The 26,378-nt window shown below is 38.6% G+C and overlaps 1 protein-coding gene across 4 annotated transcripts in view; it reads left to right on the top strand.

Moving 5' to 3' along the window:
- Positions 1–26,378, top strand: part of arhgap21b (Rho GTPase activating protein 21b) — a 56,483-nt gene that overhangs the window by 19,726 nt on the left and 10,379 nt on the right. For 2 of the 4 annotated variants that reach the window (XM_051138189.1, XM_051138198.1), the window contains exons 5-14: positions 3,893–3,985; positions 4,082–4,160; positions 4,241–4,295; positions 14,528–16,121; positions 20,980–21,126; positions 21,267–21,363; positions 21,463–21,499; positions 23,406–23,528; positions 23,670–23,969; positions 26,144–26,205. In XM_051138189.1, the coding sequence (XP_050994146.1) occupies positions 3,893–3,985; positions 4,082–4,160; positions 4,241–4,295; positions 14,528–16,121; positions 20,980–21,126; positions 21,267–21,363; positions 21,463–21,499; positions 23,406–23,528; positions 23,670–23,969; positions 26,144–26,205 (2,587 nt within the window). Of the gene's footprint in view, positions 1–3,892; positions 3,986–4,081; positions 4,161–4,240; positions 4,296–12,997; positions 13,381–13,727; positions 14,031–14,527; positions 16,122–20,979; positions 21,127–21,266; positions 21,364–21,462; positions 21,500–23,405; positions 23,529–23,669; positions 23,970–26,143; positions 26,206–26,378 lie in introns of those variants that run through there. The other 2 variants (XM_051138213.1, XM_051138208.1) reach the window with 2 other exon arrangements.

The raw sequence follows: 26,378 nt of genomic DNA on the forward strand, positions 1-26,378 counted from the left end.
TTTTGACCTTAGGTGTGTTTTGCGTCATTTTGTTGCAAAAGAGCTTGAAAGTGTATTTGATCTTTTTTTAACTCATCCTGCTGTCAATTAGAGATATGCAGTTATTTTCAGAATTAGCTAGATAGTGAATTGTCTGAATGACTAATTATCATATAGGACATGTTCTTGCATTAAAAAAAGAGCTGGACAACAATATGAGTGAACATAAGAGACTCAAAACATTACATTTTCTTTTGCTTGGTTTAAACGGCACTTTGGATGGCTAAAACCCGCTCATAGAAGTTGCACCTCTGCATTCATTTCCCTTAAAGCATCCTCGTTTCAGTAATACAGGCTTCTAAATTTGCTTCAGGATCCTCCACATTCTGCTCTGTCTGTTTGACTTCATTACAGTGCAGATAACAAACTGTGACCTACATAGATTTGTTCATCTTAAATTATAGCGAGGTTGTAATGCCTGCGGCATTTCAACAAACCGCACTGAATGGAACTTTCAAAGACAAACTGCGTTCTTGATAAAGAATGGAGAATAAGAGGAGAAAAGAACATCTGTTTGGACACTTTTGTGGAAGAATGTAGAGATTCGCCAGGTGCGGGACATAATAGTTCAGGAATTATTGGCTAAATCCAGCATCTCTCCCAAAAGTTCACTGCTATATTCCATTGCTGGGCCTTCAAATCATGCCCCACTTTGCTCTGAGGAGATTCATACTAAGCTTTAGGTCTATGAATGCTTTGTCATTATCTTTGGCCTGTTGTGGTGCTCAAACCTTGTTAAATGCTCTTCTGCATGTTTGAGCCGGTGTGTCATACAAGCATCTGACCTACATATTTGAGGGTTTCTTTAACGTAGACTAATCCTGCAATGTAGAGCTGTGCGAGAGGGGTACCGGTAATATCGCACAGCTTCTCATAAAACTGCAGCGTCTATAGCATAAACTGTATCCAATCCAACTATGTATTTTGTAGCTGCCAAGCTTTAAGGATTTGAATCCGCTGCATGCTTTAGTATAGTCATTGAAAAACATGAAATTGAAACAGGAACTGATACTGTGGCTCATTATGTTCTGTGTAGCACAACTGAAATATAAAAAGGCATTATAACAACTTTAATACAGCAGTAGTGCAGCAGCACTTGATTTACGTTACTTAAAGTCCAAACTAGCTCACAATCTTACATAACATCACTAAAGGTGCCTCTGGTTTTGTATGCAAAGCATAGTAAGACAAAAAACTTACATCAGCACACGTAATAGTAAAATATTCAATTTGCATGCTGTGCGAGAGCCAGAAATGTTCATGTTTCAGGCCAGTTTTATCTTCCTGAAAGTGTGGTTACAGGTTTGTAGTTATGAATTTCTCTGCTGGTTTTAGTTTGTTTTTATTTTCGTATACATGGAATCGTTATTGTCTGTGTTTTCCCATGTTGCCATCCATCTGCTCTGGACAGTATAAGAATGAGTCATTGTTTCATATTCTTGGCAATAGAAAGAAACTTGAACTCCAGTGCACACATTGCATAACTGACATCCATCTATGTCAAATTTCACTTCTCATGTGGTTGTGCAAAACAATTATTAGGATTAGTTTATTGATGCCTTTTTTTGGCTTTCATTTACCATCACTGGTGCACTACTTTTGTGAATGTTTTAATAATGTTGATGCCCGAACACATTTGTTTGTATGATGTGACTCTGAGAATGAATATTAATTTTGTGCAGAATGCGAAAAAGCATGGCAATACTGGGTGCGTTTCTTCACATTCCTGCGGTAAAGGTGCTTTTATTTGACAGCTGCAGTGTATGACAGTGAACACAAGAGGGTGCATTAAATCTTTACAAAAGCAGTGCTGTCAGTATAGTACCTTTCTACTTATTTTTAATGCAGTATTTGCAATATGTATTGTGCATAGTATGCAAAATTTCTGTATAAACAATTCCTGGGATGACTTGAGTTCTCAATCTCAAACTGCTGATAAACTACATCATATTTTCTGCAGCATGTTTTATTCACTGTTGAGATGTGCGTTTTCACACTTGCAATGTACGAATATCATGCCTCAGGCTTCGAAGCATTGCAGCGGTCTCTACAGGCAAGACCTCAAGCAAAAGAAAGAGAAACACAATCATGACCTGTAGCACACTCAGTCCGGTCTGGTGACTGGAGCCATTACAGTTTTACGAGGAAGGTGTCATCACCTGGTATGGGACATTATGCAGTGACAGCATTCAGAAATGTTCTTGATGATTTCCTCTGTGTTGCCCTTTTCCAAATGTTGCAGCACTGTTCAGAATAAACAGAGTTTACGGTCTCTAAAGGCTGATTTACACATGCACCTGCCACTCAGCTGCACTCTTTTAATCAATGTCAGATCTTAGTTTTCCATTCTTAAATTACAAAAAAGACTGAAGCAATTAAAGCAGCCGATTGCCAAGTGGGTTTGTTTTTGTTGGTGTCATGCTGAATTCTGGGCACATCTGAGTGCTTCTAAGACTTTGTTCAAACAGGTAGCCAAATCTGTTTTTGTTTGATTCATTTGTAGTCTACAGTTTGAGGTTGGTGAGGTATTTTCTTTAATGTTTTAATGTTTTAATGCTTTCTAAGGCTGCATTCATTTGATGAAAATACAGTAAAAGCAGTAATATTGTGAAATATTATTGCAGTTTAAAATAACTGATTTCTATTTAAATATTTTTAAATTAAATTTATTCATGTGATGCAAAGTTACATTTTCAGCATCATTACTCCAGTCTTCAGTGTCACATGATTCTTCAGAAATAATTTTAATATGCTGATTAGCTGCTCAAGAAACATTTACTATTATCTATGTTGAAAACAGTTGTGCTGCTTGATATTTAATATATCATGCTATATAGAGCAGCAAAGGTGGTGCAATAAATGTGAAATGTTAGATGTGAATATTATATAATACTAATCCTATTTTGTTGTCTGAAATCAGAAACAATTTCTTAATTTGGCAACATGTGTCTGAGGTTAATGAATGCATGAATGTACTTGTTTTCCAATCAATGTCCATACTAGAATATGGTCATGCAGAATAATGCATTAATATGTGCTTTTTAGGTTATAATAAACAGCCAGTATGCTAACAATGTTTGTAAATAGTTAACAGTGAAAAGCATTCCCTAATCTAAAGTGTTTGTAATGTCACCCACATTGTGCTGTTGTTGTGTGTAGCTGTGTCTGTTTTAACACACTCTTAGCATTGTGCTGACATTATTACTATAGCAACTAATGTGGATATACCGGATATTAACTGTCTGAACAAACAGATTGGATGTGAAAAACAAATTGTAATTGGGAACGGATGAAGATCAAAACCATAGTAGTCAATTAATGAGGTTGACTGGTCTGTTTAATATTTTTAGCAGGCTCAGAGAGGGATTTAGCACGCTGACAATTGATTTCAAGGCGACTTAGGATGGTCTGTGTATTATGCAGAATCTACAGGTTTATTTCCCATTCAGCAGGCTGACAGAGAGATATCGAACAAAATAATGGGCTGTTGTGGAGAGTTTCTCACTCCTTTCAGTGCATGTAGACCTAAGCGTTTCATAGCTGTCATCCTCTGGGAATCTGTAGTGTTAGTTGTTCACTGTTAGATCTGTGATCTATGTTCTGGCATATTATGTCAGGATGAAGCCAAGTATAGCACTCCCTCAGGGCCTGAGGGATGTCACATTGAATGCTGGGTCACTTCCAGATGAAGTCCCAGCATTTCCGCTCTATTAATGGGTTAAATGTTTCATTTGCAAAACTGGTGTGATTAAAATATTTATTGTGGCTTGATCTTGTGACCGCTCGCTTCTTCCCGGAGCTGGTTTGTTGTGATCTGGGCCACTCGTGACTCTGGTGCTTTTGTTGTTGCCAGGGAGACCGCGGAACAGACTGGAGCCCATGGACACGATCTTTGTGAAGCAGGTCAAAGAGGGAGGGCCCGCTCACAGCGCCGGACTATGCACTGGTAATTACACCATCATTACAAATGTACAGCACATCGTTTCGTTATGCTTATCGACGGCTGATTATCTAAAACCTGATAATGGAACTTTGTCAACAGGGGACAGAATAGTGAAAGTGAACGGCGAGAGCATCATTGGGAAGACGTACTCGCAGGTCATAGGGCTCATCCAGAACAGGTGAGAGTGTGTTAGAATTCATTTAGATGTGACCTGACGAAAGTCTGATTGTGGCCCTAAATATTTATTTCCACTTACAGTCATACATTTCTGGAGTTGTGTGTGATGCCAAAAGATGAAGATATTCTACAACTGGTAAGATTTGACTGTTTTTGCATTTTTTTGTTCCTTTGTTTCAAGGCAGGCCCAAGCAGAATTTTTTTTTTCACTTTTTTGCATTGATTTTAGGGAAATCCTGCAGAATAAAATTGACACTGGTACAATGTGTGCACTAACCCAGTAAAACAATTGTTAATAAAAGTAACAAGTGCCTAAACATTTTGTTGTTGCTTGGCTTTAATATACAACTTAGAAGCCCCACCCACAATGAAATCTCATTGGTCTAAAATCCAGCTCCACATAGATGCATATTATTACCATATTTTCCAGAAAATGAACTGCACCTGACTATGTCACCGCAGGTCAGAATTGCATTGTTAAAGAGAAAAAAAAAAACATTGCATTGGTGTATAATTCACATTTTATTATTAAACTAAGAAGTAATCGAAAATACTGGTGAACAATACATTTACAAACATTGTAAACGTGTTGTTTTTTTTTCCCCTTACTCCTCAAAAAACCTTTAAATTTAACAGTGTTCAGAACAGGAATGAGAAATATAAGAATAAACCAAACTAATTATAGTGGCGTCCATTTTAACAGCATTTATTATAAACACGGGGCTCTACAGTTTGACCATTTCAGTCACATTTGTATGCGACTATGAAAAAATATTTAGGATCACCAGTCCGACTGACCCAATCAGCATATTTGTGTTTGTGCTCAGGGGTGCTGTAAAGGTTTCTATGTGTTTTTGCAACGCTGAGTAATGATGTATCAGACATATGTCACAAATCCTTTCATAAACATTTTTAAGGGAGTTTGTAAATGATACATTCATTTAATACAACAGTTAAATAAACAAGAAGTTAATATTAAGTGACGGATTGTCTGACTATAACACTATTGCCTGATTTTGCTCTATTTTGTCGTGGAAATAGTTTTAAACAAGTCACAACTGAGCCGCTGCTCATCTCCATTCAAACACAGAGTTGTTTTGTTTAAGAATGAACGTGCATTTTTTTAAAACTAATCTAGTGAGTCAGTGATTCAATTTCCCATTCATAAAGACAGTCACTTGCTTTATTTCTGAATGAATCAGTCCTTCAAACTAATCGAATGAATGATTCACTAATTAAATTATTGACTTGCTGCCACCTACTGGCAGTTTTAGATTAATTTTTAAAGTATCTTTTCAGTTATTTAGTTATTTAAATTTTCAGTTATTTAAATTTTGCATTTCTGTATTTAAAATTTTATATCTAAAACATTAATCTCAACATAAATTTGAATTTGATTGCACTCATGCCACCTCTGAGCCTCATTAAACATATGAAAATACACCTACAAGCCACTTTTATGTTCTTCTGTGCCACCTCTGTAGTACAAACTAATTTTGTTAATACTGATTTAATTTGACTGGTAACTTATTCTTATTCTACTTGTTCTTATTCAGTTGTTTTAATTAGAAATTTTAAAAAGCTAATAAAATATATATATTTAAAAACTTTGTAAAAGATGACATACTTTTAGTAAAGTTAGAAAAATGCCATTACAAAGGTAAAAACAAAATTCCCTTGTAAATCACTTTAAGGAGTCAGATATCACCTCGTAATGGGAAGGCTAATTTTTGATCAGATTTTTTGATTCTTGATTAGAAGGTTCTCCTGAAATTTTGACTGTGCTACTAAATTGAAAAAGAAAAGTAAGCGTAGAGTCAAATTTATTTATTTATTTATTTAAATTTATTTAAGTGAAAGTGAAACTTCTGATGTTCAGAAAACATGCTATGCATGTTGCTGGAAAGTTGTTGTGTCTAGGTAGAACACTGTTACTTAGTGCTTCCTCAAATAAAACTCAGAAGCTTCTGAATGCATCATTTTAATGAGGTCTTTTTATGCACTATATTTTGAGTTTGCATTCGGCAGCACTTGTTCTATTTGCACCCATGGAAATGAAGGTTCTGACCCATTTCAGAGGAAAGAGGCAGGTTCCTCTTGCTCCTCTGAGTGCTGCTTTATCTGGGACTGCTAACCAGGACACTGCAGCCCGTCCTTCTCCAGCGAGCCTCAAACCGCCGCACCATCACAGCTGTCCTCAATTACACATGACTGTAGTGCAGTCATCACTTCATCTGCCCTGCATTCTTTATGACACTTTCCATTACAGACCGATTTCCATGGTTTGTTGCGTTGCTGGGTCTTCTGACTTATGAATGGTGCCGTTGTTTTGTCTTGATATGTACCAGATCGACTGTGGTGCTAATCAAGAACTCATTTTGATATGTTTTAGTTCCTCTATGAAGTTGTTGTGAACTTTTGAACATGCTGTACTTTGATACAAAATGAACTTGTGCGCTGTGTGTTTGGTTGATGCTCTAATATAATGAAGCTTTAGAGTTTGTAGAGGTGAAGAGCAGGATGTTCTCTGAGACAGGATGGAAGCTCTCGCTTCATGAAAGGCTGTTTGTGTTGAAGCAGCCGCTCAGCTGGGAGAGAGATGCCAGCTGGGGCCTGGCACATGAACTCGCTCTGATACAGAAGCCCATGCAGTTTACAAATATATACAGCGTTTTACAATGTCACCTTTGCATGCAACTGAAAATGACAAATATTTGGGCACCGTGCAAGTGACTTGATCACTCTAAGATCGACTGCTTTTCATCCAGTCAGAAATTGCGAGTTCTGAAAAAGGTTGAGTTGAGTTGAGTGACTACACTTCAGAGATTGAACACTGGTTTTGCATATTTATGTTTACAGGTAGCAGTGTTGTGAAAATTCGGGATGGAGAAAAATTCTGCTTTAGCAGTTCTTATTTTTAAAGTTAGTAACATATGTGTTACGCAATATCACGCAAGCAAGCAGAGCTGGGTAATAACTGATTACGTGTAATTACTTGTAATTAGATTAAATTACATTTTAAAGTAGTCATAATCAGACTACAGTTACTTTTTTATTGATTATATGATTACATATTATTCACACAATGGCAATGGCATCTCTCTAATTTTTCGTTTTCGTCTTTTTAATGTTCCTTTCTAAAATAGCCTACTTATATACATTCAGAAAGTCTTCCAGGTTTATGGACATTCACAGAAAGACAAGTTATTAGTCAGGTGGATGCACTTGACGAGCATTTGGCCTCTGGATTTACGAAAATCATTTCAGGTTTAAAAAGTGTTCGAACATAACTTCAGCTACTAATAAACACATCAGTTTTTATTTGAATTATCACTCAGTAAGTTATTTACCCATTTATTGCTGTAGCTTTGGAAGGCTTTTGTCTTTCACATTAAAATGCAAACATTTTATGTTATTCTTATTTACATGTAATGCAGGCACTCCCTTTTTGTCATCTGAACATCTTTCACCTAATATATTTACTTGAAGTACCCTGAGATTTTAAAATAAATACTTATAATAATTATCACATTTGCAAGTTTACACTTCCGACATTGGTTAATGGTCACATGACGTAGTTAAACAAGTAAAATAATTTGAGTAAGCGTTTTATTTTGATTGATGTTATTCTAAAATGACGACTTTTAATTGTACATTTTCCTGATTTAATTAATTATTAGCTTTTCATTAAACTCACAAAGCCCTTGCAGTTCATTTTACGAAGCCCAGTTTGGGAACCCTTGATGTAACCTAATGCCCTTCATGTTGTTAATTACAACGAATGGGATGTATTATCTTACTTGTCATATTTTTATATTAATGTGGTACAAGTTATTATCTTATTTAAATCTGTTATAAACTACTTAGTAGTCTATAAGTAGTCAAACAGTAGTCTCATTACGTTACCAAAAATGTGTAATGGATTACGTTACTAACTGCAATTTTTGTCATGCAATTTGGAATCAGTAATGAGCTACAATTTCTAAGTAATCTACCCAGCTCTGCAAGCAAGAGTGCTGTTTTCTCCAAATATCAGCAAGATTGCAAATGTGACATTCAATTTATACTGCAAGAACATAAAGTGACTTACATTTTACACACTTCTGTTTTTTTTTCTATTATGCAAACAAAATACAAAGAAAGAGTTCGAAGTTACGAAGTCAGAGCAGAACAGTTGTGCATCTTCATGGAAAACACAGCAGTGTTTTGTTGTTTGTTGATGAACCTGCATTTTTGAATGAATCTGATGAGTCAATGTTTCAGCGACCCATTCATAAAAATGGTCACTTGCTTCATTCCTGAATAAATGAGCCTTTATGACAGTGACTTGATATTAAAAAAATAAAATGATTTAAGTTAGGAGCACAAAGGCTTCTAAAATGTTAGTGTAGAGCCCTGATATATATTTTAACAAAATAATGATGTCAGGAAAAGCAGTTCTCAGAGATTGTTACAGACTTTGTTTTGTTTTCCACAAGTTTGTTAATGATGGAAACATTTTGATCTCTTTAAACACGTTGAAACTTGTAACACCCTTATTTTTGTGGTTAAAATGCATTTTGTTCAGGCTGTGCTCAGTGGAATAGAATGGAAACACAGGACTCATCCAGCTCCCTTCGGATCACTGACTCTTGTTCTAACTATTTTGTGTGAATAATCACCCAGCATCATGTTTTTCTGTTTTATTTTAAGTCTGTTCAGTGCTTTCTAATTCTGTCCACAGTTTCGCTCAGCTCAGTGCGCACACGGAGTCCTGCACTCATTTGTTTGCCCTTTAGATTAACTTTTAATGCGTGCCATTTACTGTTGTAAGCATCGTTTGAACTCTCTGGCAGCAGGCAAAGGCATTTCTCAAAGCACCTCTGCCGTTTCATGTGCTGTAGTGGAATAACAATGTTTGTCTAGATTACTGAAGAAAAAACAGCCATTTTTAAAATAAGATGTTCTGTTTATAACATTCAAAGCTTGTTAGTTGGTTATTATAAAATGTAAGTGTCTTTTCATTGTACTTTAGTACAAAGGTTTTGTAGGTTTTTAGTTTCCAGTTAAATGCCATATGTAGAAAGTTGTTAGCTGCTTTCACATATTTAACTTGGTAAATTACTATAAAATTGCTAGATTGGCTTTTCCAGGAAATGTACGACATGTGCTGTTCACACAAGCACATTGAAACAGTGTTTTATTGTTAAGATACCATTTACACGTCAGTGACAGAGTACCAATAAATTAGATATTAGTCATTGGAAATGATCTTTTAAATGCTGAATCATTTTCTTCATCCACTGGAATGAAGTGTGCTTTAGTTTAGCAGTTTTATTCATATATTTATGATTTTTTTGTGTATATAAATATATCCAATTAGGCTATGTTCACACTTGGTGTCTTTTTTGACAAGAAAAAGTTGACAAGGGTGCTCTTTTTATTTAATAAATAAATAAATAAAAAATCTGGCAGCGTTGCAGTCAATGGCGTCTTTTGTTGCTATAACAACAGCTGCAACAGTATGAATGTCGAGAAAAGAGGAAGCTTGCTCTTGTGCTGGTGTTTTATTTTTTTATCATTTTTGCCCGTTATTTGATAGGACAGTATTTAGACAGGAAGCGAAGTGGGAGAGAGAGAGTGGGGGGGACGGGATCAGGAAGTGTCTGCGAAGCCAGGACTCGAAAAAGGGACGCCTGAAGTGCAACAGCATTCATATTGACGCACTACTTTGACGTTAACGGGGAGGAGAATGTCGGTTCACAACAATAAAATAAAAGTCTATCTACCGGCACTCGCTTGTCATTGGTCAGCTGTCAAAAAGGCGCTTGACGTAGGGCGTTTCCTTCAGAAAAGTTGAACTTTTTTCAACTTAAAAAGAAAAGCACTGAGCTGCAGAAAAAGACAAGGCAGTGGTGTTTAAAAAAGCACTCTGGACTTTTTTGAAAACAAGGTTTACTCCATAGGATTATAATGTAAAACAGATGCTGGCAGTTTCAAAAAAAAGATGCCAAGTGTGAACATAGCCTTACTGCATTGCATCTGGTGTAGATGTAATCTCTGATAATAATGGGATCGGAGAAGCATGTCAAACTGTTTGATGTTGTTGTTTTTTTGTTTTTTTTTTTAGACAAAAGGAATAAAAAAGGAGGGTTTTAACACATGATTTAATAGAACCGTTTATTAGCATTTTTCATAATAACTGTATTTAGTAAGCCGGTTAAGAAAAAAAAACTGACCAAAACTGATCATTATCATAATTTTTAGTTTTCAGTCACATGACTGATTCAAAGACCTGGAGGGCAAAACGTCCATAGAATTGCTGCACAGGCCTGCCAATTTTCCATCTTTTTCCAATCCACAAATATTTAGATAATGTCTAAAATAAATAATAAATAAATAAAATAAAATAAAATAAAAATATGTGAACAAAATGCCCCTAAGCACTCGCTTCAAAATTTCAATCACTAAACACAGCAGGACATTCTAAAATGTTTAATTTGAAAAACAGTTAAAGGTGCACTAAGTGAGTGATTTATTTATTTATTTATTTATTTATTTAGCCAAACAATGTTCATATTTAAAAGCACGATTCTTGCTAAAATGTGGATCACGATTTTTCCCCATGGGAATTGAGATCACGATTCTCTTACGATTTTTCAACCAAAATTTACTGCACTCAAGTGCAAACAAACAAAAAAAGGACATTTAGTACAACAAAGTGCTGGAGTAACAAAAAATAGTCTCTTTTCTTTATTTTTGACCCCTTAAAGTGAATAAAAGTAATTTTAAAAGTTTTTGAACATAAAAGAACATTAAAAAATAATAAATAAACCATTAATAAAATAACCAATAATAATAAATAAACCAATAATAAAATAAAGCAGACCATAGGTTTGTATTGTTTCAAATCAAGAAACAGGTTTGGGTTGTCTGATAAGGATTACAATGATGATTTTCTCTTAGAAATACACATTTGATAGTAGCTTGAGGATGCAGAGGTAAATTTTTGTTCATTATCAATCAGTAACATCTGTAAAAATTGTAGCAACCTCAGTTTTATATGGTTAAATTTATTATTATTATTATTTTAAATTAAGCATTGGTCTCCCATAGTAGCAAGCATACATTTTAAATCATGATAAACAGTTAAAACCACACATAATGGTACCTCAATACCATGGTAAAAATATAACTACATGGTTTTATAGGTAGCCTATTTGTATGAAAAACGGTAGTCTAAAAACATTCAGTATAAATGCACACATGCTATAGCTTCATCACAAATACATACTATAATTATATACCATTATATACCACAAGTGTTTCACACTGGATCTCGCAGCACTGTTTAGTGCTCGCGTGACGGAGCCGTTCACATATCGCGTCTTTTGCACGCTCAAGTTGGTTATTTCAAATGTAGGTGCGCGGCAGCTGCGCTCATAATAACGGAAGCGATCATGTGGCACGTGTTTTTTCTGTACCAGTATTGTTACAGTACATGCTTACTCTCACCGTCGCCACCAGGATTTTCCACACTGGGGTTAATTTTTTTTCCCCCTCTTACTGCTACAAATTCACGAAGCAAACTGGCTCCGTTTAGGTCTGCTGCCTTGTTACACCTCATGTGAGTGACAGTGGAACGTGGCCAATGAGGTCGAAGGAGAGACGTGTTTGAGATTTATGATTGATTGGTGAAATAATAGTGTTTTGTTATTGTGTGAGTGTGACCAATAACACGTGAATGCAGCATGATCTGAATGCAGGGAAACACACAGAAGTGAATCGCCCTCATTAGAAACTTTATCTTCCATTTCTCTCTATCTATAGTTGATCTTCTAATATCGAATCCTCTGCACTCAAACTGAGCCCTTCTCTCCATCATTACTAAACACGCTTCTTACTGCTGATTGGCTACATGTGTGTTTTGGTGCTCAGTCCGACACAGCGTTTTTCAAAAATTGCTTAGTGCACCTTTAAAGTGTCTTTAGTGATATTTAAAGATCAAGTTCAGTACACTTTATGCATACTTTATAGAGGCAAGTAGATGAGTCCGCAGTATGAATGCAAAGTGCTAAATGGTCAAGTGTTTTCTATATAATGGTTTTCTATGGGAACACATTTCATGTGAAACTTGCATTGTGTTTACATTCTGGGTCCTTTTGTTTGCCTGTACAAAGTATGCTTCATAAATAAGTTGTATACTGAATTTGACCTTTTAATATCAGTGTGTTACTACATTATTACTTAATGCAAACCTCGTAAAAATAGCCGGCGGTAGTGGAGGAAAGTGGAGGAAAGCCTCCTTGACATTTCTAATAATTTTTCTCATCTCTCCTCATCACCACGCCTATTATATTTCCTTGCGCCGCTTGTCTGCTGCACAGCTGTTGCCATGATGGTGTTTTACTCTTGCGTGTAGCTGTGTAGCAAGGCAGTGCTGTGGCCTGTCTAAACAGGGTTTTCAGCTGGTTGGAGGATTAATCCATCCGAGGTCTCTGGTGACATTAGTCACAGTAGCAGAGCTGATCTGAAGAGGCGTGAAAGGATGCTACAGTGGGCAGTGGTTTAAGGATTTCAGAGAGACAGGAAGAGGCAGGAAAGGCGAGATTAGATCAGCTGGAGTCAGCTGACTGCTCTATGTTGTGGAGCGTCTCTCTGGCAGAGGCGCGAGTCGGGGAGAGCGAAAGCAGGGAAGGGAGGGGGAAGCTGTACCATCAGAGCTGAATGTATAATCAAGCATCTGCCTCCGACATGTGAATGGTTACAGCTTTCCAGTGAGAGCGAGGGAGGGAGCGAACCAACGAACGAGTGGATGCGTTAGCTGGGAGGGAGGGTGGGAGCGTGTGTGCGTGTGATCACGGAGTAATCTGCCTGCGGATGGATGGAGAGGGGAGAGATGGAGAGCCGATCGCTACTACGCGAGGCAGGCGGCAGGCACCTCAGCCCCCTCCTCGACTGGGAGCGACGAGGACAAGCAGGTGGCATCGCTAACGTGACAGTCTTCCCACAGCTCCCCTCCACCTTCCCACGGTCCCTCCTCACCAGCAGCAATGCAGCTCCTGTGCATTTTTTGAGATATTTACTGTGATAGTGGTTGTCAGTACGTGGACTTGATTCTGTTGGGTTTGACCGGTGTTAATGTACGCTGCTCTTTTACTTTCCCTCCCTTTCTCTCTGTTTTTTCCCTCGGTGGGTTTGTGATGTAATGGCTGCAGTTTTCACAGGAATTCACTAATCTGGTAAGCAGATGCATACATGTCGATTGTTGTGTTTGTTTTATTTATAAATGTCATGCATGTCATTGTATTCCAGTCGTTTGTTGATTTCCTGTTCCTTGTCATTTTCGGATGACTGTCATGACGTTTCTGGTTATGTGTAGCGTAGTAGCGCGTTGAATGTCTCGATCGCTGTAGTGTGGATATGGTGTGACCTGTTTGATTTAGCTGTGTGGGTAGTTCTTGGCTATATCCAGCGGCCGTATTTACTGTGCCTCGCCCCTTTTCCTTCATTTCTCTCTTTTCCTATTATGAACTTTGGCCTGTGTAACAATCCATCTGTGACATTTCATGAAAGGAGGGGCCAAGTTCTCTACTGCTGATATCAGATTCAGTTTGTGTAGTTATGCAAAAGGAATGTAACTCTATGATGGGTTGAAAGTCCACCTTACGTGACTTGCTGTCATGTTTTGAAAGACACCAAATCAGAGGAGGACAACAATATGGAGCCTGGTATTTGTTTTAAACCTGACATTCTCGAACCGAAGTCCTGTGAGAGTTAAATTGCGGATTTAGGCATGATTACGGAGGTCAGATTCAGTGCCGTTTCTAATCAGGGCCATCGTTCAACTCTGGCTTCGGTGTCGCTTCGTTCACGTGTGGTGACCCGAACGGTGGGTGACATCACTTTCTTCTTACTCTTGTTATTGTGATTATTTTGGGCTGTTTAGTACTTGCTTTGGAGAGATATCTCGGTGTGTGAAATGGAGGCTGCTCTTGCTTTCCAGCACCGTAATAAAATTTAAAGAGAAGGAATTACCTGTTTGCTTCTCGCTGAGGTCAGATCACAGCTGTTTTTTTTTACAGTTATACACAGCAGAAACTGTAATTACAGCTTTGTAGCTCTGTAGTTTAGAAGTCAAGTTAATTACTGTAGGTGTATTCCTGTTCTGAACTGTCAGCTTTGGATATTGTTATGAATATCATAGAATTCTCCAGCACTTGGCGCACCAGAGCACAGCTCACACTTCTGACCTGTCAAACTCCCACACGCAAATGTAATGCCGTCCTCCCACACAGGGAGAACTATTTGTAGGAATTCATCATGAATTTCAAGTTTTCTCTGATACTGTGAATACTATGTCAATTTACCTGATTCTTTCTTCCACAGGCCTATTCCCAAGATGCCTACCTTAAGGGTCACGATGCATACAGTGGAAATGCCCGCCATATCCCGGAGCCGCCCCCTATATGTTACCCTCGAGTAGACTGTAAGCCCCCGGGGATGGCCCAGGCCACTGAGACATCAGCCCCGGGGGTTGTACCATCGGATCTAGGATACCGTGTGGAGATACCAGTACCTCCATCCCCTCCACCACCCATTCCAAAGACACAGACTGCGGTGTGTGTGTGCAATGAAAGCGTTCGGACAGTGGTGGTACCTCCTGATGTTCACATGGGCCGTATGGTTCCGGGTCATAGGGGCGACTATGGTCTAGTAGGCCCGGATCCAATGCTGATCAGAGCCAGGCCTGGTACGGTGTCTGGTGGTCGTCCGCCGTACCTCCACCCTCGCAAAGCTGACATGTTCCCTTCAGGTTACCATGGCGATCCTTATGCCATTCCACCTACACACTATGCGCCTGCTTCCTCCATTGCCTCCCCTGCTACCCACCAGAACATTGATTGGCGGACTTACCAGACATACCGGGAATATATCGATAATAAAGGTCTTCACACTTATAGTCGGACTATCCAAGAGCGCTTAGACAGCCTGCGAGCTGCATCCCAAAGTGTCCACGGTGGCCCCCACTGCGGACCCCAACCTGGTTGGGGAAATAAGTTACGCCGCAGGAGCACGTCTCATGACCGGGCTTACCAGGGCCCTTCGGTGCTTCCTCCACGCAGTGCTTCGCAGGATAGGATGAGCGGGGCGGAGAGAGCGTCCCACGGCAGGGACTGGCCTCCTCGTAGCGTGTCCTCTGACGGCCTCTTGCGGAAGCCCCGTGTTCATTCGTCAGACTATGTGGAACACGGTGAACTAGTTTCTGCCGCACCATGGGCAGCTGTGGACAGGCAGCTGTATGGCAGAGTAGACCAGAGGAGTCGTCCTAGTAGACAGTCTCTCCCACCACGGGCGGTCCTTTACCGTCCCTCAACAGGGTATGGTATGAGCGTCAGGGGTGTTGCTGGCTCCCATACGCACGGCTCCAGAACGGACATCCCACCCACCGCTGGTTTTCCAGAGCGATCCCGCAATGGACTAAACCAGTCCAAAGAGCCTCCTTCCAAAGACCAAAGCGGAGCTGTTGTTGGAAATCGCGTTTCTAATTTGTCATCAAACCAATCGAGAACTAGGGCTGAAACCATGCAGAGCCCAGAATCCGGGAAGGAAAATCCTGTCGGATATAGGTCGGCGTCTTACTCTGCTCCGCCTCCGCAGAGGGCACAGTGTGGAGCGTCAGCTCAGAGGACACACCCACGGGATGTCAAGGGGCTACCGGTAAACGGGTCCAGTCCTGTGGAGGGTGTGGTCCTCCGAGAGAAGCCCCCAACAGGAAAGGGGACCCCACAACCTCTCCGCCATCCCTCGTACATCCTTGCGGTGAACGACACGGATGGATCCGAGCCGGCAGGGGGTGGTGTCTGCTGGTTACCCAACGATGCACGCCGGGAGATGCACATGCGGAGACTGGGGGAGCGGCTTGACTCCTCCTTCTGCTCCAGTAATCTGGACGAATCACTTGACTCCATTCCCTTCATCGGTAAGTGCACTCTTTGTAACCATAGCAACGCTAACCCGGCAACAAGCTTGAGCCAGCAGTAGGGATTGTTTTAGAGCTGCCGCAGATATTTTCGAACAATAATTGCTTATGTGTAGATAATAATGGTGATGTATTGTGCAATTAATTTCTTATGTACACTTGGGGCCATTAGTTAGTTTTTTTTTTCCCCCGTATTAGTTAGTACTAATGCTCAGTACTTTACGTGATTTAAAACTGTGACTTTCACCATTTTAAATCTAGACCCCAGACAAATGATTATCATGGCCAAATTTGACTTTGTATTGTCTGTTACATCAAACTCTCAAAGCTTGAAGAGTAGAGTTGATGTATGCAGAAGGTGCAAATCTAGGCCTGTGAGTGTGCTTGGGAGTGACTGAAGGAGAGTGAGAGTGACTGTGTGTGAGTCATGGTGTTGTTCAGGGAGGAGGTGGCCTTCTCTCATACTCTAATGCCTGAGGATTGGTCTGGAATATTGAGTGATAGCCTAGCTGTGCTCTTGTCACATTTTGTCTTTGATGCTTTGATGTTTTGATGTTTTGTGCACTAGACTTCTGATATCAGGCATACACTGTAACAGGTTTGTTGCTTATCTTTTATACCGTTTACACATTTGGAGTTTTAAAAAAATTCTGATACTTTTTGAAAGAATGCAAGAGATAAGGTAGGAGTGTTAGTGGTAATATACAAAGTTTTGTTTATGCTATTCCCATTAGTGCAGGAGATTATAATGAAGATTCATGATATGTTTGTGATTTTGCAGGAAATGTAAAGAGTGCACCATTTCAGATAATGTTTTTGTTGTATAGTATTATTATTATTTGTATTATTTTATTTAAAAATGAAATTGGTGGGAATAATGTACCATCAGGTCACTGTGGAAAAAGCACGCTTTGGTGTGTAATACAAGGTTTCACCGTGATTTTTATTATAAAAGTTTGACACATAATGTTTAGCAATTATTCATTGCTTATTGCTATAATTTGTGTCAATTTGTGTATAAAATAACCATATTTATTAAAATAATCATACAATCATATGAATGTTTAAATGATTATAATCATACAAATATTTTTTTTTTGTTTTGTTTTTGCAATAAGCTGTTTGGTCAAAATGATGGTTTGAAAAAAATGTTCAGCCTTAAAATCCACTTCTTTTTAGTTATGACATTCAGATTTAGATGATTTCATATTGTGAAGTGTTATAGTCTGAACATTTATCAACACAATCATCATATATTATTACTCTCAAGAGCTATTATACTGGGGTCATGGCTCTAGTAGTTTTTGATGATTGTAAATCAATAACAGTTAAGACTTTAAATAGGTTTTGGGGTTCTCTAAGCTCTTTACTTGTTGAATAGATAAATGCTCTAGATTTTGTTTTTGGGTAATCTTCTGATTGTAGTTTTCCTGTTTATATGATGTTGATGTTTTATGCAGATGCAACCGCAATTGTAGCATTCCTGCTTCTGGCACTGCAAATACTTTTACTATTGTTGTTGTAGTTGTTGTTTTGGCATTTAAGTTAGTCAGATTTGTACTGCTTATTCTCCCAGAGATTTTAGTGTACCCAGGGAAGCAAATCTTATAAGTCTGTTTGTATAAAAATATTTGGTTATTCAGCTTTTGATAGAAATGCATGGCTGGACATGTACATGCATGCAGTAAATATGAGTGGTGGAAAATCTTATTTTTTAATTTATAATTTTTAATTTATAAAATATGTTAGGTATGTTTGAATTATCCTAGGGTTTGTATATGATGCCATAATTGCAGTAGTATGCTTTATTTTTGTCACATGGCCTTGAGTAACGTCCAGTTAACATTGGGAATCAATATAGCTTTTTGTAATTCCATTTTGGTTACATCATTTGCAGCTAAGCTAATAATGAGTCAAGATTAAAAGGGTGTAATTTATTACTGTCCCAGCGTAATATGCACAGATAACTGCACAGTATTAATGTGCACAATAAACACGATGGCTCTGTGGCATTTCAAAACATTGTTTAGTTTGCATCAGCAGTCCAGTGTGTTAACTACGTGTCCCAAACCTCACTATTGTCCACTATAAGTTGCTTTGGAGAAAAGTATCTGAATGAATCGAGTAGAGAACTTGCCACCTATGTCTTGCAGCAGAACGCTGTCTATTATTCTCTCAAATTAAGCTAGGTTAGCGCTGACGGCATTAAGATTCTTGTGTCTTGGAGCGAGGCGATCTGTAGGCTACGCTAGAGCTCTTCAGCTAGGCCCGAAGAGGTTTTTGCACACCTTCCCCTTGGCCCTCTTAGAGACGCTGGAGGATGCAGGAACTAGGGCAGTTGCTTTAATTTTAGCTGCTCCAGCCCTCTGGCAGCACAGAACAGCTTTGTACTCCAACCTTTTTTGGCTGAGACCTGCAGAGGAGCTCAAAAGTTTTCAGCGCTCTTGAAAACAGGACATGTCAAATTATAAGATAAATAAAACTGTCCTCATTCCTAGAAAAAGTTTATGCAGACTTCTTGCTTGCAGTGAAATCAAGATATGCACTGTAGGCTTGACGTTTTAAGGCAAAATAAAAGCTGTACGGTATGATTTCTAAAGTAAGTTGAATACTCTGTCTTATTCTTTGTTCTGTTGGTATCAACAATATCGAGCAAGTTCAAATGTAAGATTCGGCTTGGGAAGTGAATGTCCTCAACATATTTGGGTCATTCCACACTTTTAGTGTACAAGACAAAAATTGGTCAGGCTCAGGCACTTAAAACATAATTTATTTACCCAAAGGCAAAAAAGTTAACAGGATGAAATTGAAGAGCTTAAATTAGCCCTTGCACAGTGATGCATTGAGAGTATTTTTCAACAGTCTTTTGGAATGTTGACATTTATCATAGCAAATCGACAAAAAAATTATGTAATTCTAAGGAACTGGCTTTTGTTAAATGGATATTACAACAGACCAATGACCTTTAGGAAAACCCACTAGGTTGATTACCAACAAAACCAGGATAGTTTCATTTATTTGATTGGTTAAAGAAAGAAAAAAACTGTAACATTTTGGAAATAAATTGCCAGGTTTTCTAGAAAAAAATGGTGACATCCACCTAAACCACAAAGTATTAAAATTCACCCTGTATTCACTTTATTGTGATTCTGTGGTGAAGCTAATATGATTTCTGGATTTTAAAGTAGGATTGAGATAAATCGATTCACTTAGCTATCACAATATATTTTTATTCCAGAATCAATCAATAAAAGCAAATCCTATCATCTGTTCCTCTTTACTACTAGTTACAGTATGTCTGTTGAAAGAAACAGCATGCGTCATGTTTCTTGTAATCACTTAAAGAAGTCTACTTCCAGAACAATTTACAAATAATTTACTCACCCTCTTGTCACCCAAGATGTTCATGTCTTTCTTTCTTCAGTCGCAAAGAAATTGTTTTTTAAGGAAAACATTTCAGCATTTTTCTCTATATATAATGGACTGATATGGTGCCCCAAATTTGAACTTCCAAAATGCAGCTTCAAATGATCCCAATTGCGGTTGTAAACGATTCCAGCCGAGAAAGAAGGGTCTTATCTAGCGTAACGATCGGTTATTTTAATAAAAATGCCAAATGCTCATCTTGTCTTAATCTGCCTGGACTGTTTTTGATCCGGTTCATGACAGTTAGGGTATGTCGAAAAACTCCCATCTCATGTTCTTTCTTAACTTCAAAATCGTCCTATATCAGTGTTTTACCTTTTTTGTTAAGGGTGTTTGATCTTCTTTGCATGTTCACTTTGCAAAGACTGGGTTGGTACTTCTGCAGCGATGTAGGATGATTTTGAAATGATTTTTGAAGTTGAGGGAGAAAATACGATTGGAGTTTTTCAACATACCCTAACTGTCTTGAACCAGAATACACAGAGTTCAGGGAGAGAAAGGCAAGACGAGCGTTTGAGATTAAAATATATTACATTTTTTTTTATTTATTTATTTATTTTTTTTTATGAAAATAACTGATCGTTTCACTAGATAAGACCCTTCTTCCTCGGCTGGGATTGTTTACAGCCGCATTTGGGATCATTTGAAGCTGCGTTTAAACTCCATTTTGGAAGTTCAAAATCGGGGCACCAAATCAGTCCATTATATGGAGAAAAATGCTGAAATGTTTTCCTCAAATATAATTTCTTTACAACTGAAGAAAGAAAGACATGAACATCTTGGATGACAGCGGGGTGAGTATATGAATCTTAAAGAATCAATATGAATATGTGAATCTTTGTTTTAGAAGTGACTTCTCCTTTAATCAGTGTTTCAATACCTCGGAAAGACGTCAGTGAAACATTGTAAACATTACATTTACCTTGGAAAGTTATTCAGTGATCATAAACTTCTTAGTCAGTTAGAAAAAAAGAACTCTACAGAGGAGCATTTTGATTTATATGCGCCCTCTAGCAGCGGAAATTTGCATATTGTGCCTTCATTGTAGCACTTTTATTTTTGATTCATTCTTTTGTATATTTTTTAACACTTCATTTATGTGCAGCAAAATCCATCGTTTTGTAGTACAACACTGTATGGTGCTTCTAAAATGAAAGTTAGTGTTAAAATATTTTGACCTAATATTTGTATGTATACCAAATATCTTGGTAGTATCAATTCAGGAGATAAGCGTATCGTCCCAGGCATAATAGCAAGATATAGGCAATGGGAACATGAATATCTACTGCATAGAATGATGGGCAATGTTTTTCCTTCATTTTCCTTCAGTGTATAGTAGCAGCTTGTTGCTCTGTGAGCCTCTGTGTCTACATGCTTGAACACACATGCCAAAAAGAATAGCGTGTTTACCACTCTGTTACCGTGTTTACAGATGAGCCCGCCAGCCCTAGTGTAGACCACGATGGCAGCCATATTCCTGCATCGGCTGTGATCTCTGGTGCTCAGGCTGTAATCTCTGACAGCCCAAGCCCTACCACCCCCAGCCCCCTCATGCGCCGGCAACTGTCTCATGACCAAGGTAAGCATGCCTGTACAGATTTCAGTCTTTTTTTTTTTTTTTTTTCATTATTATTGCATCTGAGAGCACCACAGGAATGGATCAGTGAGCATTTTGTTGAGCTTGTTGCTGATGTTGTATTTTTGTTTGCATGCATGCAGAGTCTCTCAGAAATGCCATTCTGGAATCAGGAGCCAAAACGGAGCGTTCAAAATCATACGATGAGGGCCTGGACAACTACAGGGAGGAAGGCCGGGGGTAAGTGTCCTTTAAAAGTGATAGAATGTGATGTTGGGGACTGTTAATGTTGTTGTTGTGTGTGATTGTTTGGCCTAACATAATCATTCATTTCCACAGACGATCCAGCAAACCGAGTCTAAGGGTTTTCAGGAAGGTGAGATGCTCATAAAGAGCAGCTTTCTTTAAACCAGAACCTTAATTCACTAATAATGGTGACACTAGCTCTGTTCCAAAGCTTAGTGAGATGCCTATAGAGGTTGTATTTTAAGGCTCTATCCCTAAAAGTCAATCTTAAGATACCTTCTTTTAGCCCAATTCTAATATATTTTGTGTCTTTCATAGATAAGGCAATCCCATAATCCATTCTGACTAAAATCCATCCAAGATGGGAAAATAATCAGACCCATTTAAAGGGGACCTTTATTATGCCCCTTTTTACAAGATGTAAAATAAGACTCTGATGTCCCCAGAGAGTGTGTGTGTGAAGTTTTAGCACAAAATACCCAAAATAGCCTGTTAAAACTTTAACAAGCTATGTTTCTACTTTAGGGTATGAGCCTGGTCACTTCATGCGTTTTTTTTTGTTTTTTTTTGTTTTTTTTTCTCGGACATCTGTCTGATTTAAAACGTTTCCATTTACACTTGAACACATGAACACATCCGGTCTTAAATTCCTGCACTATATGCAAATTTAACGGAGTTCACGTCAACGAAAGCGACAGAAAAGCGCTGCATTTTATTCATTATCAGGTAATTTCAAGATCAAAAACTGCAACAGGAGAGTGCGGCATCAGATAGGGAAGATAGGTTAGTCTTACTACTTTTAATGAAGATGATTGTGTGTTTAATTTGTGGCAGTTTGCGTGTCTCTTGCTGAAGAGATACTCAGGTACTCATCTGAGGCGATGCGTGTTGCATTAGCGCTTTCATATCTGACTATAACATGCCATATAGCCTATAAAATGTTCTTGCATGTTTATTATTTTAAGGTTTTGGGAGGAGTCAAATTTGCTTATGTGGTTTCAACAACTAGATGCATTTACACTTGTCCAGTTTCGTCTGGATTGTGGCCCAGGCCACCTCCTGAAGTGGTTTGAATGATCAAATTTAAAGTATTTCAGAAGGCATTTACACCTATAAAACAGGCCCTATTAAGTCCAACTTGTCATTATGAGCTTGACAAATTCAAGTAGTCGACTTCACATTGCTTTCAAATGCAATATTTAACTACCGCGTTCCTATTTACAATCATTCTGGTAGCATGTCAAGGCAGCATCAGTGAAAACAGGCAGAGACAATGGTAGCTTTAGCCACATTAGCCTTACAGGGTGCCCTTTCAGAATGGCATTTTGGAAAACAAATGCGTGATACTTTGTCTGGAGCTGACATTTGTGCACAAAGCGTTGCCATTGATCCCTGAACATATAGGGGAGCGATTTATTTTTTTATTATTTTACTCATTTATTTTTTCCAGGGTATTTCCTTCTAAATTTAACCACAGTGTCCTCAGCAGCTCAGATGGAGGGAGTCTGTGGAGAGTCCTATGTAAATTGGTGCATCCCAAAAAACAGTAATTGCGCACTGCTGGTTCTCACTCAGGGCTGTGTCTGTGCTAATAGGGCAGAGATCATCGCAAATGGGTGGGACTTTTTCCCCTAAGATGATGTGTACGTAGGGAGAGTCTGGAATGATTTGTTCTGAGAGACTGCATATGATTTGTTAGGATTATAAAAAAATCAGTGGGTGGAATTTATACCAATACAGGCTGGTTGTTTTCACACACTGTGACCACACAACTGTATTCAAACACCTTATAAAAGTGACTTTTAAATTTTTAAAGTCCCCTTCAAATTACGGTGCATCAGTCTTCACAAGCGATTGCGGGCAGTCCATATGCTTGTGGAACACTCTACATTGGTCACTTGTGAGGTTCCGTTATAGTTAGGGTGTCGCCTTAGAATGGAGCAACATAAGCAACTCAAGTTTTGGAACAGAGTAAAAATGATGCACAGTTAGCCAAAGCTAGACACCAAATGTTCATTTTTGTTCTGCTTAAATAGGCATTGGATGGCCACAAGTCTGATGACTCCAGCTCCAGAAGAGACTCCTCCACTGAGATCTTCAGTGACTCCACCAAGGAGGGTTGGCTGCATTTCCGACAGCTCAACACAGAGAAGGGCAAGGTGGGAAAATTATCTGTCTCTCACTACTTATTTCCCATAGCGGCAAGTTCATTCAAGAGCTTATTGAATTCAGTGCTGATGGTTTACTGTAATTGTTTTAGATTACTCATCATGACCTGCACTTTACATGTGTTCTTATAGCGAGTAGGCGGTGGTATGCGGCCGTGGAAACAGATGTACTCAGTGCTGCGTGGACACTCCCTCTACCTCTATAAGGACAAAAAGGAGGGGCTTGCTCATGTCAACTCTCAACTGGAGGACGAGCCTCAATCAATAAGCATCAAGGCCTGCTTGATTGACATCTCTTACAGCGACACAAAGCGCAAGAATGTCCTGCGGCTAACAACTTCAGACTGCGAGTATCTGTTTCAGGCAGAGGGCCGAGAAGACATGCTGTCCTGGATAAGAGTGATTCAAGAAAACAGCAACCTGGACGAGGAGGTTTGTTCACAGTGATAGCATTTTAACATGACAGCTAAGGCATTTATACAGTTGTGTGATGTACATTTAATCATCAACATAGTACGCATGGAAAGCCAGATGTAAATAAATTTTTTTCGGCTAATTAGTTTGTCCACAGGGTTTGCAAACACTGTCCCGGTCTGGTGTTTCACATTCAAAATAAGCGGATGAGGCGGAAAAATAAACCACTAGAGGCAGCAACAATAATAGATGCCTGGTTTGGGCGAGCGCTTGTGTGAGGGGGTTAAGAGATACCCACACCTTTAGTTTAGATGAGTACAAAGACATTCAATCAGTCATAATTTCTGGAGAGAAATCATAGAGACACTAAACAAGAATGCACACTACCATGTTTGCACACTGTCAAATGGAGGATCCTCTGCATTTGTATACTTAGTACACTTTGAAGTATACTTTGGGATTTAGAGATTATTAAAGGGACAGTTCACCCAAAAATGAAAATTACACTATGATTTACTCACCCTCAAACCATCCTAGATGTATATGACTCTTTCAGACGAATACAATCGGAGTTATATTAAAAACATGTCCTGACTCCTCCAGGCTTATGAATGGGTGTGAATGGCAGTGAATGGGTGTTGGGATATTGAAGTCCAATAAAGTGCGTCCATCCATCATAAAAAGTACTCCACACAGCTCCAGGGGGTTAATAAAAGCCTTCTGAAGTGAATCAAAGCATTTGTGTAAGAAAAATATCTATATTTAAAACGTTATAAACTGTAATCTAAACAAAACACAGGCTACGAATGAATAGTACAAAACGAAGTTTTGTAACCAAAAAAAAAAAAAAAATGTCCTGAATTCAATATAATCCAAGAGATTAGTTTCCCTTGCTGATGTCTACGTCATCCACTGGAAGACCACTTTTGTGAATGCGCTTACAACAGTTACCAAAAGCTAGAGATGGTTTATGTAGTTTTAAATATGTATATTTTACTTACACAAATGCATTTATTCACTTCAGAAGGCCTTTATTAACCCCCAAGAGCTGTGTGGAGTACTTTTTATGATGGATGGATGCACTTTATTTTGCTTCAAAATCTTAACACCCATTCACTGTCATTATAAAGCTTGCAAGAGCCAGGATATTTTTTAATGTTGCGCTGATTGTATTCATTTAAAAGAGGAAAGACATATATACCTAGATCTAGAGCGCATGTGTCGACTGTCCGCACAGCATCAAACAGAGTATACTTTGAAAGGCTACATGTTTGACTTTACACATACGCTAGCGTACTCTTACGAAAACAAAGTATACTTTAAGCTTAAGTACAAAGAGGTCAACAGATGCAAATCAAAACTGGCCATGACTGGATGTTCATTTCCTTCTGTTAAACACTCCAAGATTGGATGAATTTGATGCTTAAATTAGTCACATGACACAGAGTGTCATGTGACTAATTACTGTAACTGCAGGGAAATGACAACCGGACAAAGCTGGATTGGCTGGTGGCCAACTGGCCTTCACTATCGGCCATCCTGCTGTGACGTCAAAGGCATCAGACAAGGAAAAATCTATTTTATGCTTTTATGGGTGCTCCAAAAAACACTCTCTGATAAAGCATCTGTTATATAGAAAAATCTGCTCTATATTTTCTTGCCATTTTTATTTTTTGAAATAATAGCTACTTTTGAATCACCATCAATGGAGAAAGTTGCTTTGTGTGACATAATGGTGTAGTTACAGTTCTGTAGTCTACCAACAGAGCATAACAGGGCCATGCTAACCACTCAATCCTTGACTCCTTTCTGAACAGTGTTTGATTACACATTTAAAATGTCATGTGAACAGCCTCGCAAAAAACTAATATCAGCAGGAAATCATAGCAGATTAATATCATCATGTGTGTCTGTGGCACCTCAGAGTTGACTGCACAAGCATCATAGTATTGCATAACAAATTAAACCATGTGAAAACCAGCTTACTGCTAACACAGCAGCGCTGAAATCAGTGTCAAGGTGAAATTGTTTACTGAAGGTGTGAGGATTATGGTTAGGCTTTTTGTTAGTATTCTTCTCCTGTGTTTGCCGGAGGGAATGGTTTCTCTTAACGCTCATAATCATTCATGCTGCTGTACTCTGAGGGTTGCATGTTACCCCGGTGCTAATGATTCTTTGTCTTGTGCTTTCAGAACGCTGCTGTGACCAGCACTGATTTGATCAACAGAAAGCTCAAGGAGTATATATCCATGAGGTAAAAAACATGTCATAGAGACAACCAAGTTTGCCATGCCATAAAGGCTCTGTTCCAAATCCTAGTGAGCTGCCTCACTGAAATGAGGCTCTGTCAGCTGATACTCATATTGAACACATTGAGCAAAAAGCATGGCCACACATGAGACTTGACTCATGGTTGAGTGACGTTGC

This window comes from Labeo rohita, chromosome 2 (genome assembly GCF_022985175.1).
Source record: "Labeo rohita strain BAU-BD-2019 chromosome 2, IGBB_LRoh.1.0, whole genome shotgun sequence".
NCBI classification, from domain to species: Eukaryota; Metazoa; Chordata; class Actinopteri; order Cypriniformes; family Cyprinidae; genus Labeo; species Labeo rohita.